The sequence below is a fragment of the Serinus canaria genome, chromosome 1, assembly GCF_022539315.1.
Source record: "Serinus canaria isolate serCan28SL12 chromosome 1, serCan2020, whole genome shotgun sequence".
Taxonomy (NCBI): domain Eukaryota; kingdom Metazoa; phylum Chordata; class Aves; order Passeriformes; family Fringillidae; genus Serinus; species Serinus canaria.
Genome location: NC_066313.1, coordinates 36,765,042 through 36,789,555, shown reverse-complemented (window position 1 = coordinate 36,789,555; position 24,514 = coordinate 36,765,042). Strand labels below are relative to the sequence as shown.

At 47.4% G+C, this 24,514-nt stretch overlaps 1 protein-coding gene across 4 annotated transcripts in view; it reads right to left on the bottom strand.

Annotated features, from left to right (window-relative positions):
* Positions 1–24,514, bottom strand: part of AMOTL1 (angiomotin like 1) — a 74,498-nt gene that overhangs the window by 44,270 nt on the left and 5,714 nt on the right. The window contains exons 2-3 of one of the 4 annotated variants that reach the window (XM_030234419.2): positions 22,312–22,447; positions 19,724–19,774 (exon numbers count right to left, since the gene is read on the bottom strand). In XM_030234419.2, coding sequence (XP_030090279.2) covers positions 19,724–19,774; positions 22,312–22,396 — 136 coding nt within the window. In that variant the 5' untranslated portion in view covers positions 22,397–22,447. Of the gene's footprint in view, positions 1–877; positions 986–10,187; positions 10,252–19,723; positions 19,775–22,311; positions 22,448–24,514 lie in introns of those variants that run through there. The other 3 variants (XM_050970985.1, XM_050970988.1, XM_050970995.1) reach the window with 3 other exon arrangements.

The window sequence follows — 24,514 nt, the reverse complement described above, 5'->3', positions numbered from 1 at the left end:
CTATGTTTTGGATTTGTGCTGGAAACATTGTTGATAATAGAGGGATGTTTTAGTCTCTGCTGAGCAGCACTTACACAGCATTAAGGCCTTTTCTGCTTGCAACTTGGCAAACAAGGCTCATCCTAAATCTGTTCTCAGGGGTGCTTGTTCTAACAAACTGATACAAAACGTAACACAGCAGTGTTAAGCCAGGAATGACATTGGCTTGACCCTATATTTCAAGCCACAATTGACATTGGCATAATCCTACAATTCAAGAAAGATACAGACTGTACAGGGTCCAAAGGAGGCCTGCAAAAATCATCAGTGGGCTCCAGAACCTGTTCTGAGAGGAAAGGCTGAAGGAGTTATGTCCTTTCTTCCCAGAGAAGAGAAGGCTGTGAGAGAGCTCTCAGTACAGTCCCGCAGCATTTAAAGGGAGGCTACAGAGAGGAAAGAGGCTCTCTTTTCACAAAGAGCTACAGTGAGAAGGGGCAGCAAGCACAAGTTGCAGTAAGAGATGTTTTATCTCTTGATAAACATCTCCTTGACATAAGGATGAAACTTTTTACAGTAAAAACAATCACTCACTGAACAACCTCCCCAGGGATGTTGCAGACTCCCCGTCACTGGAAGTTTTCAGTATGTGATTAGACACTGTCCTAGATAATCTCATCTAAATTGTCTCCTTCCCTCAAAAGGTTAGACCAGATGATCTGTGAGGTCCCTTCCAATGTAGTCTGTTCTATGCTTCTGTGATTTTTACTTTCTCATTTTGCTGAGAACTTACTCATTTTGTAAAGAGAGGCTCCTTGAGGTTCAAACCTAGGAAATGAGCATCTCCTGGCTGCAAGTACCCTGGCACAACAGGCACACAGCACGCTCACTCTCCACTCACCCCACTGGTTGTCACAGGTTTTAGGCTGTCATCAAACTCCAGCCACTGACAAGGACTTGCTTGAGCAGGAGGCAGCGTGCTCAAAGTGGCACCGGTGATGCATCTGGCCATTCCTGTGGGGCAGGAAGCCCACAAGCACAGGGATCCACAGCACCTCACTCTGCAGGGAAAACAGCCATCCACGAATGACCTGGATTTATTAATCCTGACTGCTTGGTTTGTGCTCAGCTAACTGCATGCTGCCTGCATATATTACACAGGTCATCGCTAGCCCCATGCAACTACATGGAGCAAGGCAGCAGCGGGATGACAAGGGGGTAGGATCCAGCCTGTCATTTCTACAGGCACGAAGATACTATTTTCTTCTGTGCCAAGAGGAGAGGAAATAGGCATTTCTGCAAAATGTTAATGAATTCATCACTTTACCATTCATATTATGCATGAATGTGTATGGCAGTTATCTATATTTAGAAAGCAAGAGGGAAAGATTGCTTGCTTGAGTAGATCTAAGCCATATATGTACATGAAAACAAGCATAGGAGACTGGTCTGTAAATTGTGCTGATGCTGACCCAGACCTAAGAAAAATCTCAAGTACACTAATTTCCAAAATTATTGGCCTATTTTGGTAGAGAATAGGATTAAAGACACCCTTTATTGCTCCTCCACACACACAGTCCTGCCTTGGAATTTGGAATCCTGTATGCAACCAGTGCACTTCAAACCTGAGCTTGCTCTACGAATAAAAAGTAGATTAGGGTGAAGCAAAGAAAACCTGCACACCCAAGGAAGAAGACAAGCAGCTTCAAGCATTACAGGCAACATGGGCAGCCAGCAGATACTGGCTTGGCCCCACCACTCACCAAAGAGAATTCAAAAGAAATAAACTGTTAGTAAAATTGTATCCTTGCCTTCTGCATTTCGAGTCTGTAGGCACCCTTGGGTCATGGTTTCAAATTTTACAAGCTGGAGAACAAAGATATGTTTTTTTCTTTAACAGGAGCAGAAATTCTCACCTAACCACTTGTCCCTGGTTGTCATGGCAGAGCAATATTCTACTAAAATCAGGACTGGCAAATGCCAGCATCTGCCAAACTGCTCAGTTTCTGATCTCTGCTATATCACAGTCAAAATCAAGTAGCCCAAATCCAGGCAGAAACTACTGGACTGTGCTGTACTCATGTTGATGTTTTATCATCATAAAATGATGTAATGATGTTTTATGATGTTAAAAATGATGTAACAATATTTTCTGTTCATTCACAATAGGTTTTACTAATATGTCAGCTGTAACTGACACAGAAAACCAGTTTCTGTGTAACACAGAAAACAGTTGCCAATAGATCAGTGCTTGGCACACAGCCACAAAACAGATCATGGGCAATAAGGCACCACTTGAAAGCTCAGTGGAACCTCACAAGCCATTTGGAGCAAGGCACAAGCCTTATTTCTTTCTCCCCTTGCTGTCACTGGAGCCTTCTAAATCCCAGCTCCCCTCTCTGAAGGGAAAGGCTTTATTACATCCAGCTCTGACATGGTGCAAGGCACCCATCCAATGGTTAGGGACTTGCTCCTTTTCCAGACCTCCATATTCCTCTACAATGGTCACCAGAAGAGCAATTTTCATCCCTATAACTGCTTCCTAGTGTCAGAGCAGTGGTGCCAGCACCCAGGAGTTAAGAAGCCAGTTGAGGGCAGCCTAGAATGAAGATCATCACCCTGCCAGGGGCGTGTCCCTGGGGAATGGCTTTTTACCCATATCTAGCCCAAACAAGCCACAAACCACCGCTGCTGCAGCTGCTGCCCCATGTTTTGTGACAGCCATTGCCAAGAAGAACTGACCTCATCATGCCTGTAGGTGCCTGCAGGCAGCTACCAGCTGTGCTGTGCCCTCTGCTCTCACTCTTCCAAAGCCAGCCCAGCCGCCTCAGCCCCAAAATGCCAGGATGCAGCCCAGTCCACAGACATCATGCCTTCAACTGCCATGTAACTGGTGTCTCTTACAGCCATCTCTATAAGACATGAGCATATTTCTGGCCCAGTTCAGTCCTTGCTAAATTGTGTAGCTGCTCCAGGCCTTCATTTCTGCATCTCTACCAACTCCCCTCCATCTAAGTGACTGCCTGACACCAATTCATTTGTTTTCCTTTACTTTTAGATAAGCATGCATTCCACTGTACAGATGTATTATCCTGGAGGTTACTGCACAGCAGTGCAATTCATTTGGAGATTCAGAACTATTCAAATGAATCAGTTGCTAAGATTAACACCAGACAGTCAGCCAGGACCCAGAGACAGTGGAGCAACACTTAAATATTTCCTGTTTCTGATGTGGCTTCAGTCTGGTTTTGAAAAGGATCTAAAGCAAACCACATAGGAAGCTCATTGCTGTGACGTGAGAGGAAAGCCATGTTTTTAAAGCAGTCACAGCATCCCCAAGAAACAAATTTACAAAAACAGTCAGAGAAGATGGTTTTCTTACAGCCAAACTGTACTACTACTCTTGTATTCAGCAAAACACCAGAAGATGCCAATTGTGAAAACACAGCTTGCTGCTATTTAGAGGCAACACCTCAAGGGAGAGCCCAGATAATGAGTTTCTGCATCACACCCACTGCCCACCCAGGTAACATAATGTGGCTGCCTGCAGCACAGCCAAAAGCCACCCAGCCAAACAAAACCACAGAGCTGACCTTCAGAAATTTCTCTTTCAGTCTGTACTCTACTGACTGAGTGGTTCAAAAGAGACTGAGGTGTTTCAAATATGATCCTAAGCAATCATCTGAAATTAAAAAGTAAGGAGGCTTTACACTTTCCTATAAACCCTGCCACAGTACGTAAGGAAAGTCCAAAAATGACAGGAGAAAAATTACATCATTTCCAAACCCACCTCTGTCCTTCTGTAGCAGAGCCGTGCCAAAAAGGATAAATACCTTATTCGACATTTAAAATATTTTCTCTGCCTTGCTGCTGCATAAAAATTTCAGGTCAAAAAAGGAAGAGAATTATTAAAGGGAAATAACAAAAGAACAGTAAAGCACTCCATGGCCCAGGGGGCTGCACGAAGGCATGAATTGCCCAGGGCGCACCAATCAGTCCCCACACTGGGTCACAGGGACCCTCTGCAAGGCTGGATATCCCTCTATGTGCATCCTGGCCCATGAACCTTACTTTCTTTCCTAACCACTGGCCCAGTCTTGAGAGCAGGGATTGCCATACCCCAGCCACACAGCCATGCCACTCTCCCAAAGCTGGGAGGAAGATTTGAGTTTCCTTTGGCACAGAAAAAAATAACTTGCATGTCTCGCTTCTTGGTTTAAGCATAAAAATTGGATTCCTAACAATGTCACAAGAGATGCTTTTGGTACCTCCAACAGCACTGGGATTCTTTTGCAGCCACAGCTCCAATGAGGTGCAGGGGCTCAGGCAGCCACTGGTGACTGTTTTCCATCAGCAGCTCCCCAGTCAATGCACAAGTTTTCTAGGTCACTTCTGGGGTGGCTGACTCATCCTCACACCCCATAATTCTGCCTGGGAACCTCGCATCCAATGCCAGGGCTCCTAAGCCCTGTGAGGACTGAACAAGCATCACTAGTATCACTTCCACAGGAGCAGAGCAGTATCTTGCAGGACAAAAATCCAACATGCATAATGCACACCAGATGTGAGTGAGCACCACCTCTCATTTCCCACATGAAAGTGAGAGAAGCTGCACCCTTGTGCCTGGCGGGATTATCAGACTGAGCTACGCCTCTGCAACTCACCGCTCTGGGGAAAGAGATCCTCATCCCAGCATCAGCTCCAGGACCTATGTTATGCTATTCCACTGCTCAAAAAGTGTTTCTGGAGTCACCCATCCTTGGTACTGTCATTTCACTCTCTAGAAAGTGCATGGTCCAAGAAAGCACAAGCAAGACTAATAGGAATAGGCAATGGAATCAGCCAATAGGCAGTGGAATCAGCCAACCCCGTCTCTCCCAAAGAATTGTGCTAACATGCCCAAATTTAACTGCCTACAAGGATGAACATCCTCTATGAAACTTCAGCCTCGCGTGCTTATTTTCATATATGCTTCCCTTCAGCAAAAACCAAAGCAGGGGAGAATAAAACCTATGAGAGAAGCAAAGCAAATGTGCTTTGAAAGCAGCTCCCAAACCTGGCATGAGATCAGATGGATACAGCCGAGAGTGAAGCCAAGCCTGCCTCCCTGGGAGATCCCCTTGGATGCCCGCACTTCCCCGCCTTTCCAATGGAAATCAGTTGTGTGGCATGTAGGGGCAGACAGTGCCCATCACCACTCTTTCATCTCAGATGGCAACAGGTTTTATAATGCTAGAATAACCTGCTGGTTTTTCCCCCCCGACCTAGGCTCACCCCAGAGGAGAGGCAGGATACAGGCAGAGTGTTCTCATCACACCTCCAGGTGCCAAACACTACCTGGGCATTATCCTGACGGAGGAAAAGATGCATATTCCTTAGCAAGCTGTGTCAGGCTTTGCAAAAATATGTGCATTTTTAAGGTCTCTCCATTTTATAAGAGACACATTTGCCTTCGCAGCTATAACACTGAGTCTACAAATACATCCAGCCCAAATTTATTCGAAGAATTGAATCTATAATTGAAACCCTTGCTTTGATCAAAGTGCCAGTGGCACAATGACAGCTCATGTCAGCATTGCTGCTCTGAGATGAAAGGATAAATATTATTCAGAGCTGAAAGTAGGGGAAGAAACTCCCAGTAAAAGAATGAAATACAAAGGCTGACATGGAGCTTGCAAGTGAGACAACACTTCTGCTACAGCCACACCACTTGTCAGCCCAGCAACTGTCTGCAGACATTTTCACTACACTATAAATTCTGATTTCCAAGCAATAAAAAATCCTCCAAGATAAAAATGCATCACATAAATTCTTAGGTAAGGAAATCTTTTCCCACTGGGGGAAAAAAGCAAAATCATCAATCAGCTACAACTTACAGACAAGACACTCGTAGAGCAGGAGTTTAAGCCATGATAAATTTTGCTGTACTTACTGCCTTTAAAAATGATCACATTACAGAAAAGCACTGGCATGATCCGTGTCACTCCGATATTTAAGCCCTTCCATTAATTAACCAGAAGTGAAATAGGACCTAGGTCTGTGGATCATTCAGTTGTAGTTCCTTGTTACCTCAGGCAACTATGTTACAAAATTCCCTTCTTGAACTGAATAAACAGCATCCTGAAGAAGAGGAATTTTTTTCACCCCATTCGGAGGACGCTTTGGGATTTCTTTTCCTCAGACACACACAAATATTCCTCTTGGTTCCCACTCACAGTCACAGACATTGCTCTTTATCCATCTATGTTTCTGGGTTTTTTTTGCCAGTGGTGTCCTTTAGGTTAAATAGTTTTCTCCCTGAGTCATTCCCACAAGCTTGCAGTGTACAAAGGAGCCTGGGATAAGGACAGAACAAAAATAGTACAAAGGCTGTACAGTACTCTCTAACTGAAAAGGCGGGCATTGAACTCTATCATATGGATTTCTAGAGTTTTTCCATTTTTTTAACACAAGCAACAAATCATCCTAGGGATCTACAGTTCTTCACTTGATCTGCATGAAGAGCTGCTCATTCTTCACTAAGATAACCCTACACTAAGCAGAGTCTTTGCACAATTCTTAAGTGTCATAACTTTAAGCAAAAAGAAATTAAACCTTCTTCCCACCAGAATATATATTACAATTATGATACTTCCATTATTAAAACATTACATGCAATTTATATTCAGCCACTTTTAAAATGCAGAAATTTAATAAAGGTGTTATACGTAGAAGTGCTAACAAGATAACTGACTGTAGTTCTTGCTCCCAGATGGCTCAGCTCAGATTTAGAACAGGGAAAATCACAGCAACAGCCACCAGTGTACAGCCATCATACCAAAGCCAGCTTCAAAATGTTGCTGGTCACAAGCAGGATACATCCCAGGGAATGGGACATGTCGCTAGCAGCGCCCCTCTGTCTGTCCCAGGAAGCCATCACCGGGAGGAATTTCACTAAAAGCATTTAAAATCATTAAATCATTCATTAAATTAAATTAAATTACAATGTCATTATTTTCCAGCCTGAGACGTGATCACTGGAGTTACTGTTGTCTAAAGCACGTTTATATTTGCGTTAACCAGCATGGTCAGAGCAGATAATCCCAAGTGCTGCCCAATTATTTAATGCTATGTGTCCTTGAGAGATGCCATGCCCCTGTAGATCACCCCTCTCCTCGGCTGGGGCTGCCTTGACACATGCTGGCTGCCATTGCCTGGTTTGCACAAAAATGATGTGCTACAACTTCAAGATGTGGGACAGACATGCATCAGGAAAACCACAGCCACACAATGTGGTGGGACACATCTGACCTGGACAAGGCACTGGAAGCCAGCAAATGGATCCCTCTCGCTAATGGGATACACCTTACTGTGCAGCCAAACTCTGCTCTCACCAATCCATGCCTGGAGGAGTTTCACTGGCTTCTACAGATCTACCTGAAATTTACACCCACAGTAGCATCTCACCTACTCAAAAAGTCACTAAAATTACCAAAAATAGGCATATACATTTCCTAAATGCAACATTTGTACAGAAAAGTTGCCCTAAGAATTTATTTTTTTAGAGGTAATGCTGTTCTTGTTACTATTATTTTCTACTTTCATCTATTTCTACTTCTGCCCTGAGTGGAAGGAGGCCGTTCCATTTAAAAATTCAGGACACAAATGGGGACCAGATTACATCTATCCCAAAGCTGCCAAAAAGCAATTGCTATATGAAGCCAAAAATCCTCCTGGGATTTTTCTTAAATTCACAAAATATTCCCAAGCACTAAACTTTCCACTGGGACTATTACATTAGCAGCTAGTCTGTATGTGAAAATCCAAGTATGCAGCTGTCCTCCTAATGGTTTCCAGGACAAGAAGGTTGCACAGGGTACACACTCCTGCCTTAGCACCAAATAACATTTATACCAGACTTGGCCTTTAAAGCAAGTTACATGCCTATCAGTGAGAAAAGAAGGCACCGTGGACTCTTTCCTGAAGGAAATCTGCAATGATCCGCAGTAACATCTCCGCATAATCCTGAAACCAGAAGAGTCTGGTTGTGCCTGACCCTCCCCAGGCTGCTGCTGGGATCCCTTCCAACCCCCTTAGGTGTGTCTTTGCTGGAGAAATGCGAAGCCTTTGGCTCTGTGCTGGCTCTTCTTCACAGAGGAGTTCCTGCAAGGAGCACCAGAGCTGTATCTGTGCATCCATCCTTCCATCCAGGGACTAATGCGTAGAGGGCTTGGTCCAGATCACCGTGGGAGGCCAGGACTTGGAACTGCCCTCAGGCCTGTCACCAATCCTGCAGATATCTGGACTTAGGAGAGGCCACACATGCCTCTTTGGATTGAAGCTGCCCTCCTCCAGCAGCTGAGTGCTTTCCAAAAGAAGAGGGAAAGCAAAGTTTCCCCTGCCAAACGTTGAGAGAGAGAAAAGGAGAGCAATGGACATCAGGACAAATGATTGGGGGGGGTCCCAGTGGCCCCACACAGCCTGGGGAAACTAGGAAGCCCAGCCCCAGCAGCACTCTGGGGCACATACCTTCCCTATTTAACAAGCTAAAACCTAAATCCTCCCTGAATTCATCCCCTCACACTGGGGATGAGGAAGGCTGGGCAGGACACGGACCCTCCATGCACGGCCACACCATGCACCCAGCACAGACCCAGAGAGGGCTCTTGCCAACCCAATATTCCCTGCCCTTACCACTTGGACATTTTTGATAAGGTATTTATAGAACCCTTGGAAAAGCTTTTCTGGCCATTAGAAATGACTATGTATATATACACATATATATGTATATAAGTAAATATATAAACATGGTCTGTATTTTATTTATATACAATATATGCAGCCATATATGTCTATATCTATGTAAATATAAAAAAGTACTTAAACATACATCTACATCTTGCAGATATATATTTAGTATCTATATATAACTGTATACATGCACACCTGTTAGCAGGAATGGCGCTGCCAACTAGCTGTGCTCAGGAAAATTCATAGCACTCATGCTCACTCCCATCCTTCTCTCAGAAAGCTTTTAGGCTTATTTCTATACATAAAAAGGCACAACCTGAACTCAGTGGATGCACAAGAAGAGCCTTGCAGACCCTCAGCCAACAGATTCTTGTCTCTGGCGGCAGCTGCCCACAGCTCCCGGGATGCTCGCACAGCACCAGGAAAGAGAAAAAAAAACTCTTTCCATCGAAAGAGGAAAAAGCCCAAGCAGCGACCTTCCTGTACTTAAAGCTATGAATCACAAACCCTGGCAGAAGGATTCGGGTTAAATTCATGTTGTGGGTTTCGGTTTTTTTTTTTCCCTTCAATGCTGACTTTTTTTTTTTTTTTTAACCGGAGTTTATATTTGTTCCCTGAATGGATAGGAAGGTTAAATATAAAAAAGTTCCCTTTCACCATCCTGCTGCAACAACAACGTGAGAAAGCGCTCTCCCGGCGTGGGAGGCCCCTCCTGCGTGTCCCCTGCGGCCGGCGCTGCCGCCCCGCGCACCCGCGGGACGGGACGGGACGGGGCCGGTGTCCCCGGTGGGTGCTCCGGGGCCGCTCCGAGTGACAGCCCGGCGCTGGGGACCGCGGGGACGCTGCGATCGCTGCTGCGGAAAAGGCAGCGGCCGCTCCGAGCGCCGCTGGAAGCATTCCCCGCGCTCCCGGCCGACGCTTCGCTCTTCCCGGGAGCGCCGGGGCGGCGGACCCGCGGCGTGTTCCTCCTTCAGAATATACTGCGGACACCCCGCTCCGACCGGGGCTGTTTCGGGGCGCGCCCCACGCTGCTCTGCCTTTCCGGAGCGGGGAAGATTCCCGGGGAGGACTCCGGGAGCGGAGGAGCGGGCGCAGCGGCGCCCGTCGGACCGGCGGCTCGGGTCTGACGGAGCGTCGGGCTGGCTCGGCACGGACCCGGCCCCGTTCCCGCACCGCCTGCGGGGTTCACGCAGCCCGGGGCAGCAGCGGAATGCGCTGGGTCTCGGAGCCGGCGGAAGGCTGCCCAGGCCTTCCCGCATCCTCCCGGGAGGGCGGCGGGGCACGGCAGCACTCACGGGTGGGCATGAGAAGCGACATCCCGCCGCGGCACCCCCGCACACCACGGCGCTCCCCGGCACACACGTGGACACGGACACCCGCACCCCCCATGCACAGACAGACACACGTGTGCGCGAACATGTACGCACAGACACGCAGCCGAGCGGGGACGCACGGACACCGTCTCCCTCCCCCGCCATTACCTCCGGCTCCGCGCCCCGCCGTGCCCGGCAGCACCGCTGCCATCCGCGCCGCTCCCCGCCGCCGCCGGGCGCGCACCGCCGGCCGCCGCGGGCCGGGCCGGGGCGGGGACAGCCGGGGGCGGGGGCAGCCGACGGGGCGGGTCCAGGGCGGTCCGGGCACCTCCCGACGCGGGGCGGCCGCTACCCGCCCCTCTCGCCCCTCCTGTCGCGAGTGGCGGGGAGGCACGTTCGGGGGAGCCTCGCACCCCAGGTTGGAGGCTCGCCGCCCCATCCGGAGCCACTGAAAGCACCTGGGTACGCCCGGGGTGAGCCTCTGTGGCAGCACAGCTCATGTCTGAGGATGCTCGGGATCTAAATCCCGACCTAGAGACCGCCACAGATTCCCTGGTCCCTTGCGGGACAGTTGGTGGGGGTTACGCCGAGTCCCAGGCCCGTGAATCCCCCTGGGCATTCTCCTCCTCTCCCAGAGCTCTAGCTTCTTCTTGAACATGGAGGAATCGATGGCTGTCGGGGATTGACCGGGGATATCATTTCGTTCCTAAACTCAGCGCCACATTCCTGAGCGCAGCCCCTTGCCCTGCTGCCCACCTGCTCCATCACACGTCTTTGTGGTTTGGCACACTAGTTCCGCGGGATGAGCGTTCTTTAGGGCTGGAGTGACCCACTGCTCCATCTCCCCAGACCACTCCAGCCCTGCTGCTAAGGGTTTGACAGAGGCGACATGGCAGAAGAGCTGCTCTGGTGTTTGCACAGCACTTCATTCCCATCCCTGCAGCCATGATATGGGCACAGACTGGGTTGGGCAGTCCCAACACACTGTATTCCCAGCACTGCCCCATAAGGTAGGCATCTTTTGGGATAAGAGGCACTGCCAGGACACTGCTTGGGTTTCCCCATCTCAGTGCTTCAACCTTTTTCAGTCCAGCAAGCTGCCCGGTGATGCCAGGATTGTCTACTGTATTTGTACTTCCTTCTCCCAGGAACTGATGGGTGGCTTCTTCCTACTCAATACTGTGGCAAATGAATAAAGACAGGTAGGAAAAAATGCAGCAACAGGCTGAAGAAGGAACCACTCACTGTCACCACAGCCCCATAAAGGGGCACAGAGGCTGGCCCAGTGCCATGGCTGCAGGGCTGGATGGATGCAGAGAGGACTCCCAGCAGCTCCAGGCATTGGGAGAGTGCTATGGTACACAGCAGCTTGAGGCATTACTTTTTTGCATCACAAAACCCAGCTTTGCTCAGAGTTTGGGTTTTGCTCAGATGCAAGACAGAGGGAAGCTATAGGAAATGGGAACAGGCAAAGAAGGAAAAAATATTCAGTGGCGAAATCAGGTTCCTCAGTTCCTGCATCCGAACATCTCTCTTGACAGAAGTTACCCCTGAATGGTGTTTGCCATGTGAGCTGGGCATCCTCAGAGATGCCCTTCCCTCCATGTGCAAGGTGAGGTGTGAGTCAGGTGCTGTAATGTCTCTGAAGCTTTGAAACTGAAACATCTTTTTCCTGTCTCCATGACGTCACCTAATACAGGCTGGGGTTATGCTCAAACAGGGGAGCAAATATGCTGCTTTTTGAGGTGGGGGGCAAGGGGAACCATCACATCATTGACCACTTCAGGATAAAAACTACAGGCTTAGGGTACCTGACTTGGATTAGAGATGTTCTGTTCCTCAGTCATCTGCAGATGCCCTGAGTGTGTAGGAGAAGATTAAGCCCAAATTCATGTTTTTGAATGTCTAAATCCTCTGCAAAGTCATGGAGAGCCTTGACAATAGAGTCAGACACCTCAGTCCCCAAGAGCAATTTGCCTTGGATTTTTCAGATTTTCCTACCACCCACAGAGAGGTTAGGTTTGCTTATGAGCACAGGTGAAGCACAAGCCAGCTGAGTTATAAAATGAAGGTGAAATTTTGCCCTTGCTTGTTAAGTGCCTGTTCACCGTGCCAGATGAAGTGGGATGAGGGCACTGATGTCAGTGAATCCACTGAGTCCAGTTCAAAGTGGCAATTCAAGCATTACCTTTTTTCATGTTCCAACTGGATCATTTGGTTGGGCAAAATGGGACCCATTATTTTGGCTATTCTGCTTCCCAGTCTGCGTCATGGGGGCCTGCGTACAATCTGCCTGTACTGCCCTTGGCCAAGCAGATCCAACCTGTTCAAGGGCTTATTTTTGTTTCTCATTCTGGCCCCAGGGTTTGTGCTCCCCTATCACCTAGTGAAAGTGATCAGTGGTGATTTTGGTGCTAGAAGAACAAATATATCAAGAAAAAATATTATCTGCCAGCTTGTCTTTCAGTAGACTTGCAAGGACCTGGTGAACCATGCTGTTATATTCCCAAGGAAAATACTCCTTTTTTCTCCTGAAGTAAAAGTATGGTTTCGATTTTCTCTCATGTTATTAATTTTCTGGTGTGTATTTCAGCATGATTTTCAAAATCTTTTTCCTGTTCAATTCCATTTTGCTTTGATAAACCGGTTAGTGGCCACAAAGCATGGCAGATTGGAGAGGGAGCTCTCTAACCCCTTGTGGTTTGACACATCTGATAACCTCTGGGGAGCTGTGTCTGCCCAGGAGGGCAAGACAACTGCCACCCAAGCTTCTCTCCTTTGCAGTTCCAATATTTTAATACATTTCATATGTACTTAGCAATTTGTTTATTTATATTTTTTTTCCCCTCAATTTGGGAATAGCTCCAATATTTTAATATTTCTTTGTCTGTTTGTTTTATGTCATTCTTCTAAGGAATTTGGGGTAGGAAAGAAGTTCCTTTTTCACCCTTTTTGGTTCTAACCTGCTCAACCAGGACCAAGTGCCACCAGAACTCCAGTTGTAAGGTCAGCAGATACGATATGACAGTGATATCTCTTTTCAGGATATGACAGTGCCATCTATTTTCACTGCCTCCCTCCTGCTTCTCCCTGGTAGCCATGGACTCAGGAGACTTGCGTTATCCATACATCTCATGTGTCTTATACCCTGCTAGGGAAAACAAACACCTTTCATGGTTATCCCAAGGATTTTGGTGAGCTACATGGGGAGAAGCATTTGACAGGTGCCATCACAGCTTGGTCCTTAGCAGTCCCCTGCATCACTCAGCATCCCTGCTGCATCCCAAACACCTGCTGGCTGGGGAGCTCTGAGCAATTGCTACTGACAGACCTGGGGCTGGACCCCTGAGGCCCTACAGCAGGGATGCAGCCATCCCAAAGCACGAGTGCACACGGGCATTGATGCTCGTTGCATTTGCAGCCATCCATGCGTGTAATCCCACAGATTCCAAATGCTGCAAGCAAACAAATAATTGTCCTGCTCCGCCTGACACTGCGGCAACCCCAAATGCCTGCACACAATTCCACTTCTTGCTGCCTCTGCTGCTTTTAACAGTGGCTGATGGGCAGACTGAGGGGTCCAGCCCCGTTAACACCACCTCTGGAGATGGCTGTGGTCTTCCCACTGCCCTGCAACAGGAAGACCACAGCAAGAGCTCAATCAAGAAATATGAAAACACTGCATAGATAAACTTCCACCCAGGCAAATTTAGTATATAAAAGCCACAAAGCCCTTGACATAAAAGATGTTCTTACCATATCTCAGGTGGAGAATAGCCTCTCTCTTCTTGATAATTTCAGGCTTTACCTGTCCTGCAAAGACTTCTAGCTACTGGGCAGAGGCAGATCCTCTTGCAGCATTGGAGCACCACTTTCTAAATCACATCTGCAGAAGGTTTTCAAGTAATCTTGTAACCTGGCAGGCAGTAAACTCAGCTCCAGTAAACCTGGAGCCCCAAAGGAACCCATGTTGCTAAATAATTAGCCACTGTTAAGATTTCTACCCTGACAACTGCACACATTTATCAGATCGCCTCTGATACACTTTTTATAGGCAGCATTGTATTTGGAGGCAGCAGAAATATCTCTGCACATCTGTTTTTCCAGTTCTGCCAAAGAGCTTTCATTTTTCTCTAATAACTTGACCTCTTTGGTTTCTGGCAGAAGACAGCTAAGCAGAGCGCTCGCTCCCTGGATTTGCTCCAGTATGGGATGAGGTCAGGACAAGAAAGAAAAAACAGCTGGATGGTTATGAAGCAGTGGGAAGAAACAGGGCAGGGACCAGGGCTTTTTCTTTCCTTCCCTTTTATATCCAATGGGATTTCATTTCTGGGCGTGTTTATTCCCCAGGCAGACAGTATCACCAAAACAGTATTTCCTGCAAGCTGCTGTTCTGGGGAACCTCCTCCAGCAGCTGACCATGCCCAGGGTGCACTTATAAATAGCACAGCCAGCTAATTCCTCCTCTGGTCGGCTGTCAGGAAATGTGAGGCGCAGGTCCTTGGGGTTTCCACTGATATATTGCATCTCCTATACATATTTATCTCAGTTTTGGCAGAGTGAGGTTCATACCTCCCACTCCCACGTTATTTTTCCATTTCATCACATTCTTATTACTCTAACCAGGACTTTCTGTGCTGGGGGCTTTCACCTCGCATTTTTTATTCCGTCTGCTTCCTTTTTTTCTGATATTCAATTAAATCATCTTTAAGCGGCAAGCAGAAAAAATGCCAGTGGGGTGGGAAGGAGGTGGAAAAGAGAGGAAGGATGAGGAAATGGAAAATGAAGAGAAGTTATGCCAAGCACGGGAGAGACAGAAAAGTAGTCTGCATATGTTCCTCTGTTGGGATAGTTTTTCTCTCCCTGATCTCACTTTCTCCATAGCCAGAAATTCCACCCCGGGATTTGCCAAGGCAAAAATGTAGCATTCTCTGCTGGGCCACAAAGCATGTGTGAAACGTTCTGTTTTAATCATTTACAGAACAAAAGGAACACAACAGTCACCATCTGATTCATATCTGCTGAAATCCAGCGGCTAAAGCTGTGGGAGAGGAGATGAAGAAAGGAAAGGGTGGTTTGTTTTTTTAATTCTGGTTAGTCACTGTTGACCTAAGACAAGGAGGACCACATTGGATTATTGGAAAGTTTAAAAGCTCCTAGTGTCCTCTCCAGTAGATGACTGCAAAGAAAATACACAGAACGTTACAAGTGCTGTTTCCTCTAGTACATGATCTCATTTCCCTTTGTGAGCCAGAAAGTTTAGCTGCATCATCAAGTTTGAGAGCCCTTCATAGACCTTTCTCCCATGATGTTTTCTAATAACTTTTTGAGCCCATTCATACTTTTAGCACCCTGGCATTCTGTGGCAGCAAGATGCACAATGGCATTGTGGGCTGAGTGAAGACATACTTCCTTTGGGCTGTTTTAAGCCTTTCCCTCTTTCACAGAATCTCAGACTGGTTGAGGCCAGAAGGGGCTCTGCGGGTCAACTGCTCTAACCACCCTGCTCAGGCAGGACCACCTAGAGCCTGTTTCCCAGAACCATGTCCAGATGGCTTTGGAATAACTCCATGGAAAGTCCACAACCTCCCTGAGAAATATGTGCCAGTGCTTAGTCACTGTCACAGAAAAAACTGTTTCCTGATATTCAGAAGGAACCTCCTGTGTTTCTGTTTGTGCCCATTGCCCCTGGTCCTGGCACAGAGCATCACTGAAGAGTCTGATTACAACCTCTTTACAACATTCCTACAGGTATTTGTACACCTTGATGAGACCCCACTCTCTCAGCCTTTGCTCACAGGAGAAGTGCCACAGTCCCTTCATCACCCTTGCGGCTCTTTGCTGGATGGCGTCCACTATGCCCCATGTCTCTCTTGCACTTATTTATTCTATGCCATTCATAATTCTTGTACTGCTACTGTACCTTCCTTCAAGCATCTCTTTTCCACCTAGTTCAGCTGTAATTTACTCAGAGCCTGCTTTCATGGAAGCTGCTCTCTCCCTCAGTCACTTTTGCCTCCCTGGCAGGGTACTTCTCCAAGGAACGTCAGAAATGCACAAGGTACAGGTGAGCCACTGATTTGTACAGCAGCAGACCACAGAGAGGTTTTCAAAGGTCAGGCATGGCAAAGCGGGGCACAAATCTTTAAGACAAGGAGAAAGAAGAGATAGGAAGGGATTTGCCATTCATTGTTAATTCCATCATTGGGAGCTTTAGAATCACCAAAACGTTGGCAAACATGTAGAAAAGGAGAGTATGAGAAACATCCAGCGTAGTTTCAGCAAGAAAGAGCTGTTAGACTCATCTGACCTGCTGCAATGAGGTGATAGACCTGGTAGATGAATGAGAAGGTGCAGATGCTGTATGTGCTGGTGTATAAGGGGGACTTCCAGTACTGTGTCATGCAGTGTCACTATAGACAAGATAGGAACACCTGGGCTACAATAAAATAGGAAAAGATGGATGTGTGTCTGGTCAAAATTTTCTTAGAGGTTAGTTACTCATGGTATGGTGTGATGCAAAAAACGTCTGAGGAATCTGGTCTCAAACAGCATTTCCAACAAATAATGCAAAATCCAAGGACAGCTTTTTACATTTGCAGTTGACAGCAAGCTGGGACAAGCTGACAGAAAGCTGGACACAGGACTAGAGGTCAAGGAAGATATGATGAGCAGGAAAAAAGGGATAGACTCCACTGATCCTCCATTGGGTGCCCCCTTCAGCCCCTGCAGAGTGGGCAAGAAACTCTCAATCTGACCCTTTTTCCTGCTTATGCCTGCCTTTGGCTTAAATTATGGAAATCTAAGTAGACACTGAGGAAACCCCTCCAGGGCAGCAGAGCACTGGGGTGAGTTTCCTGGGAAGGCTGCAAGGATGAGTTGGTCCTGCACACAGGGTGATGCATGATATCCCTGCCTACAGGCAGAAGTGAGGTGTATCTGTTTTCCTGAAGTCCTGCTCAGACCTGCCTTTCTGTGATTTTATCCTGATGATGCTTTATTACAATATTGATGTTTTGTCACAGCATATCCTTTATATAATACTCCTTCATCTGCTGCTCCTCTACTAATGACTCCTGCTCTTCAGGTGGCTGGTTTGACCAGGGCTTTGTATTTTTGACCTGGTATTCTTTGGTTACACAATCACTTCACAGCATAAATCCAAGGTGCTACTGGGATGGCCTTGTCCTCTACCTCTCCAACCTGTGCTTGGTTTTACCGCCTGCCTTACCTGGGGCTGCAAACCAGACAGTTGGGCCTGACTTGGGCCAGGGGACTGATCCAGCTGAAAACTCACCAGCTGGGAGCAAGGCAAGAGAAGAAACCATATTTCCATTACTTGTTCTGCTATCTCATATCCTTTGTCTGTCTAGTCTACCTTGGATGGAGTAATCATATCTTGTGCTGTGTTTGGAAAGCAGAGTGGAATTGTAAGGTGATATAAGCACTGGTTTGGATAATCTTTTCCAGACTGAGGGATGTCTAAACATTTGGGCAGAGGAAAGTGGTGTCTGAGCAGTTCCTCCTAAAATCAACCACAACTCTTTATTTGGGAAATAGAACTTTTTTCTTTGTCACTAAATAGTAAGATCTAGAGGGTTTGCCAGGGTTAGAAGTGGGCATATGCCATGAGGAAAGACTCTGTTCAAGGAATAAGAGAAGGAAAACCAAGAGGATGAAAGGAGCTGGTGTAAGTTCTGTCACAGAAAATGCAGTTTAAAGTTATTTGATGTGTTTTAACCACAATCAGGTAATGAATGAGGCAGCCAAAGGAAGGCTCTTGGCTTTATGCCCACTCCCTGTTAAAACACTCCTCTGGGTGAATGCATGTCAGAGCAGTCTCTACCCTGACACCAAGTGGAGAGAACTCACACGGACTACTTTAAAATGTGATCCTCACTGGCAGTGAGGACAACCACTCGATGTGCCACCCGTTCTAGAAGCAGTGAGGCATACAGTTTTTAAGCATTTTTGTATTTCTAGGATTTTTTTCAAGAACCTTCTAGCAGCAGAAATTTACATTGGAGATAGTTATACTTGATAAAAACCACTCTCTGTACTCCTGAAGTTTTACCCTCCTATCCCAAGTTTCCACCAGTGCCATACATGGTGAGTACCCAGTGGATGCATGTGGATCATCTTTACTGGGGTCAAGGTGGGTTTCAAGAGTGGCAGGGTAGTCACAGAATCATGGGAAGGTTGGGTTTAGCAGGGACATTTGGAGTTCATGTGATCCAATCCCCTGCTCAAGCAGGGCCACCTACAGCCCATTTCCCAGGTCCATGTCTAGAGAGCTTTTGAATCCCTCCAAGTATGGAGAATTTCTTGCCCTGAAAATGAAGAGGAGGGTGCCTTTCCTTGTGAGGAAGGGCCAGTGCTTGCTCATGTCAAGGTGATGCACATTGCAGTGTGCCATAGCAGTCCCACCATGCCAAAGAGCAAGGCAGGGTACCTAGTCCTGAGACTGGCATACCTCCCAGTGGATCTTATTGCACAGCATGCATCTTTCCAGCATGCTCTTCTCAGGAGGGGTTGGGAGCTGGTCAGTCCTGGGCTCCTCAGTACCAGAGAGACATGGAGCTCCTGGAGCAGATACAGCAGAGGGCTACAAAGATGATTAAGGGACTGGAGCATCTCTCTTACAAGGATTGGCTGAGGGCCTGCTCAGCCTTGTGAAGAGATGACTGAAGTGATTCAGTGTCTGTGAGTATCTGAAGGGGGGTGTCAAGAGGATGGAGCCAAGCCCTTCTCAGTGGAGTCAAGCAATAGGACAAGCCACAACAGGCAGAAACTGATGCACAGGAAGTTCCACCTGAATATGAGGAAAAGTTTCTTTACTGCGTGGGTGACCAAGCACTGGAACAGACTGCCCAGAGAGACTGGGGGTTCTCCCTCACTGGAGATATTTTGGAATTATCTGGATTCAACTCTGTGCAACTGATGGCACTTGGCCAGGGAGGTTGGACCAGATGACCCTACTTGGTCCCTTCCAGCTTTACCCATTTTGTGATTCTGTGATTTTCCCCTTTCCATGCACATCAGACCTCCGGTGCTGGGTGGCCAGAAGCCCTCCTTCAGAAGCTTCCCATCCTGCAGCTCTAGTCTTCACCACACCTTATCTAGAACACCTCTAGCTCATCCTGAGAATCACACCTCATTCAGTCTTGGCCCTGGGATTAAGGGGATATCACTGCCAGAGGAGGTTTCCCCATTGATTCAGCCTCTGAAGCCTTCAGCTGCCATTGCTTACTGGAGATTGTTTTCTTTCCAACTGTCTTACTCTTTTCTTTTGCTTTACATATCCCTACTTCTGCCTCCCAGGTGAAGAAAAATCTCTCATCATTTTGCAAAGTGCCAGAAAGTCACAGAAACTCCAGTACCAGCTGCTGGCTAAGCCTCAAACCCCCAGCCAAGAAACAACAGCATCCTATAGTGCTCTGCCCCAGAAAGGTAACAGCTTTTCTCCCACGGGGAAAAAACCTGCATCAATTTAACACAGAAAGCTATCAAACACATCTAGTGTCAAGTTAGTCCATCCCTCTGATGGATGGCATTCAAAAACAGCACAGAAAGAAAGCGCTGGTGCTGATAGATTAAAAAGCATTTAGCAGCTGTCCTGTTGTTAAAGTCATCTCCTAATTACTCAACATTAAAAAAAAAAAAAAAAAAACAGGCAGAGGAAAATGTGTGGAGGATGAACTTACCCAGCTGATCCAGAGCAAAGAGGGCTGGGGCACCTTCGGAGAGCTCATTGTCTGAGGGAAGAAGAACAAATGCTAGGGAAGTCAGCTGGGGAGTAGATGAGGACAGATGGGGTGACAACGCTGTTTTAATTACACTGCAGATAAGCCCCTGCTCAGCTTGCTTCCAGTTCACCCTGACAGCTTTCATGTGCGTGTTGTGGGTTTTCTTTTAATTCAGATATTACTGCAAAACCTCAGAAGCAGCTCAAGACAGAGCCTTGTCAGGATGAGCCCTGAAGAGCAGAAGCTCAACTGCTCCATCTGTACCCTCCCTGGGATCCCCAGTGGTGCTCCCCTTTTTGTCCATACCACAGCTCTTCACTCCCTTACATCAATTTAGCCAGTGCTCAGGGCATGGCCAGGAGCACCTTACCTGCAGCAAAGCTTTCCTGTATGCTACAGTCTCCTCCAAAAGCAGCAGCTGGAGAAGGTTTAACCAGCAGGAGCAAGACTTTTTCAGAGGCTGATCAAACCTATGAGTTATCTGATAGCAGCACTGCAGTAACTCAGTGACTGTGACAGGTGAGACCACGGGCTCTGGAAATCCCTGAGCTGGTGGCATCTCTCACCAACAACTTCTAGAAGTTTATTTTGCATCCCATAAATGAGCCAATCTTGTCTGCTCCCAGCTGCAGAGCACAACACACACAGATCCCTCACTACCAGTAAGATCCACAACCACACAGGAGCATGTGACCAAGCATTGAATTCCATTTCTGCCTTGTAGTTCCTGGGGATTTTGCTATTTTCAAATGTTTCTTGCAATGTCAAAAATGCTGTTAAATTGAAAAACTCAATGAAAATTAAAAAAAAATAAATTGGAGAGGGTAGGGGGTTTTGTGGTGTTTCTTTTTTTTTTTTTTCCTTTATGATTCATGACATTTTTTTCAACTAATGGGCTTGACTTAAAAAATCTTTCGATCTGGAGTCTGTGGATCCCTGTATTCCTTGGGGTTCCAGGAGGACATTTGAGAAGGGCAGGTGCCTGGTACCCTACAGCAATCCCATACCTGTGCCCTCTCAAAGCGATCTTGCCCCCTGTTATAAAATGCTCTTAGGCCCAATGGATAGAAAAGGTTGTGAGCCAGGAGTTTAGGATGGTAATGTGCTGCATACAAAACCAAAAGCCAATGTATATGCACATTCAATTGTTCAAGTAGTTTGGATTTCTATGAACTCCTGATGGCAGTGACCCTGCCATCCTCTGCTTCACAGACACAAGCACAGTGCAATCCTGAAGCCTACAGGCATTTAACCAATACAGGTATAAACAATAACACCATGCACATAGCAAGGACTTTTAAGAAACAATAGAAGCAGATATTGTTCTAATGGGGAAAAAGAGTGGACTGCAGCAAGCTTCCCTGTGCTGTTCCCCTGGAGCCACCCTGGGCTGGGTACCAGCAGAAGCAGCAGATGTTCTCTCCTAAGGATATTGCCCAGTGGTGCTGGGGATGTTGAACCCAGGGCTCAAAAGCATAAATCTACTTATGGGTTCAAAAGCATAAAGCTACTTATGTAATTCAGCTCTCACAGAAAAGGAGGCGATGCCACATCTTGCTTTGTCCCTCTCCCTTCCCCCAGCATCTGCGCTATCAGCGGGAAGCCAAGGGAAACAGATGGAGATAAGTGAGCGCTTTACCAAAGCAAAGTGTTTCCGTTCCCAAGGTGCTGCCATCTGGAAGGCTGGGGGTTTATTTTGGTTTTAGTCTGGGGCACAGCACATCCCAGACAAAGAAGGAACTTTGCCCAGGGAGGGACAGCTTCTGCTAGCCCAGGGGACAGGGACCTCTGGAAAAAAAGACGACCTGAGGCTAAGCAAGGAGCACTTGTGGCTGCTCCTGCCAAATTTCCAAATGGCGATTAAAAAGCAAGTAAGAGCAGCTGACTGGAAATTAGGTAGAGATGAATTGATAGAGGAAATTGGACTGCTGGCTACTCCTCATTGCATCTGCACCAAGTGCTTTCCTGAAACAGGGAATTTCTAGAGAGCAATGAACCCCAGCCTAGAGATGGGACTTCTTGTGTCTCGCTAACATGGGCCGAAGCCTCAAATAGCCCTTGTACAGGGGGCCCCAGTTAGGGCAGCCCCCTTGCCATTGCCAGGACAGCGTGTATCCCTGAAACCAACCTAAATTGTCCCACACAAATGTGATTGAGGAGAATATTTTACCAGTTCTCATGTCACTCCTTCCCAACCATGGTCATCTGCAGAGTCCTACTTGTGGAGAGTGAGGGTGGTTACATCTAGCACAGGTGGAACATTGACTGGCCAAAAGATGGTGTTGGGGCCTTTTTTCTTTTTCTTATCTTTTTAATTTTTTTTAAGCCCACTCCAAAGCAGCAAAACAAGCTGCAGGCCAAGTGGCTGTGTCAGTGTGACAGTTTGGATCTGACCTTTCCCACCTTCATACCAAGTACTGCCCAGCTCTGGACATAGCCCAGCAAAACCCCTGGGACCACTGCAAGCACAGTGAATGGCAGCAGCACATTGGGAAGGCTCTCAGCACTTTCACTGGGTGGATTAAGAGCCAGCAATCATATCCTACCTCCTTTCACATTGGAAAAGGGGTGGATCCCACCATGAGACAGCCAGTTTGTTTCATCCAGCTTCCAGTTTTCACCAGGGTCCATCTCTGATCCGCAGCATCAAAGATCTGCTTGCAATGCCTCCTGCTGCTCTCTCTGGGGAATAACCAAAAGATACTCTGAGCATCTGTCACGTTGCTAGACCATAGCCAGCTGCTGAGAAGCTCACCCCTGCAGAGGGAAATCTTGTCAGTGTTTCAGGAAAAAAAGAAAATAATTTTTAAAAATTGAGGAAAAACCCACATGGCTCACAGGGAACTCTTAGACCAAGGAGCTGCTGACTCTACTCAACTTGTCACATCAACAAGCCTCTCCACTGCATCAAAAGGCCACCAACACTTGGACCTCCTAAATTTCTGTTATCAGTCTGTTATACACTTAGAAATTCCTAATCCATCATGATACTTGCCGGGATGGTGTTTTACCTCTCAGTGGGATGCTGTTTCACAAGGACATCCATTAGGGATGTGCATCTTGGTTTTACAGGCCTAGCCACCAGGTCCTGGCAAGTGAGGGGAGTGGGCAGGCAGGCTTGCTGGCCCTCGTTCCCACATCCCAACTCCTCCATGGACAGGAGCTGTAGGCTGGAAGTTTCAGTCAGACATACATTCCAAGGCAATCTACCACTGGTCACTTGGCTCTCACAGCTGCCCGAGAGGTGGCTGTGAGCCACCACGGAAGAATGGGGATTATTGAGCAGTTAACACAGGAGCTCTCCACCCTAAAAAGTTTCTTTCTGGTGTCTAAATTATTTTCCTGCCTATCAGTCATTCAGTGCAATCCGCAGGTTTGTTGCACCTGGGAATCCTCATGGAGACATTTTCCTTCCCTTGACTCCTTGGACCTGTGCCTCTGGGCAATCCCAGATGTGAGCAAAGACTCTGAGAATAATTCATGGAAAGCATCCCTGCAGAGGTCTTGAGATTCTCATAAATGAAAAGCTGGACATGAGCCAATGGTGTATGCTCACAGCCCAGAAAGCCAATCTCATCCTGGGCTGCATCCAAAGCAGCGTGGGCAGCAGGGTGAGGAAGGGGATTCTGCCCCTCTGCCCTGCTCTGGTGAGACCCCACCTGCAGTGCTGCATCCAGCTCTGGGGTCCTCAGCAAAAGAAGGACACAGACCTGTTGGAGTTAGTCAAAAGGAGAGCCCTGAAGATGATCAGAGGACTGGAGCATCTCTCCTGTGAAGACAGGCTGAGAAAGCTGTGGTTGCTCAGCCTGAAGAAAAGACTCCAAGAAGACCATAAAACACCTTCCAGTGCCTAAAGATAACTTATAAAAGGTTTAGATTAGATATTAGGAAGAAATTCTTTACTGTGAAGGTGGTGAGGCATTGGAACAGGCTGCCCAACTGGAATCCTCGAGACCAGACTGGATGGGGCATTGAGCAACCTGGTCTAGTGGGAAGTGCCCACAGCAGGGGTGTTGGAACTAGATGATCTTTAAGGTCCCTTTGAAACCAAGCAATTCTGTGATTATATGGTTCTATGATCCCTGGTGGGGTAGCACATACAGGCATTTAATGCATCCTTAGGCCTTCAGGATTACATGGATTTGGAAGGGAACAGAGTCCTTGCAGTATCAACAACCTCTAATTTATTAAGTAAGCATACAACAGTGTTGTGATGTAGCAACGAGTTTTTGCCTCTGTTGGAAGATGCTGAAAAGCAGGTGACAAAGGTTTTCCCTAGTATTGTCTGAAGCAAACCCAGACCCCAAATGACAGCAATAGAGCAGATTTCATAGTGAGATGAGTCCCATGTGACCCACCACACTGACAACTGGTCATCACTACTCGGCCTCTGATTTTCTTTGTCATTATTTGTAGGAATTTTCTGTAATTAATGCTGTCACGACCCTAATTCAGGACACTCCTGAGAGGAATAGGCAGATAGCAGTGGAGGGACACCACCACACCGGCACCATCTCCTTAGGAAATGAGGCCAAGAAAGAGATGGACAGGACCCTGCCTCCACAGGGAAGCAAAGCATGGCTGAGCCGTCCCACTGCACTTGTCAAGCACTGGTACCTCTCAGCTACCATCTCCTGATGGGGGTTGCAGGAAGGGGCAGCAGCCCCATGCTGGGGCACTTGGCTCCCAGTGGCTCCCAGCATGGCACAGCCCAAGCCCCTGCCTCAGCCCACTGCCAGCTCTCACCAG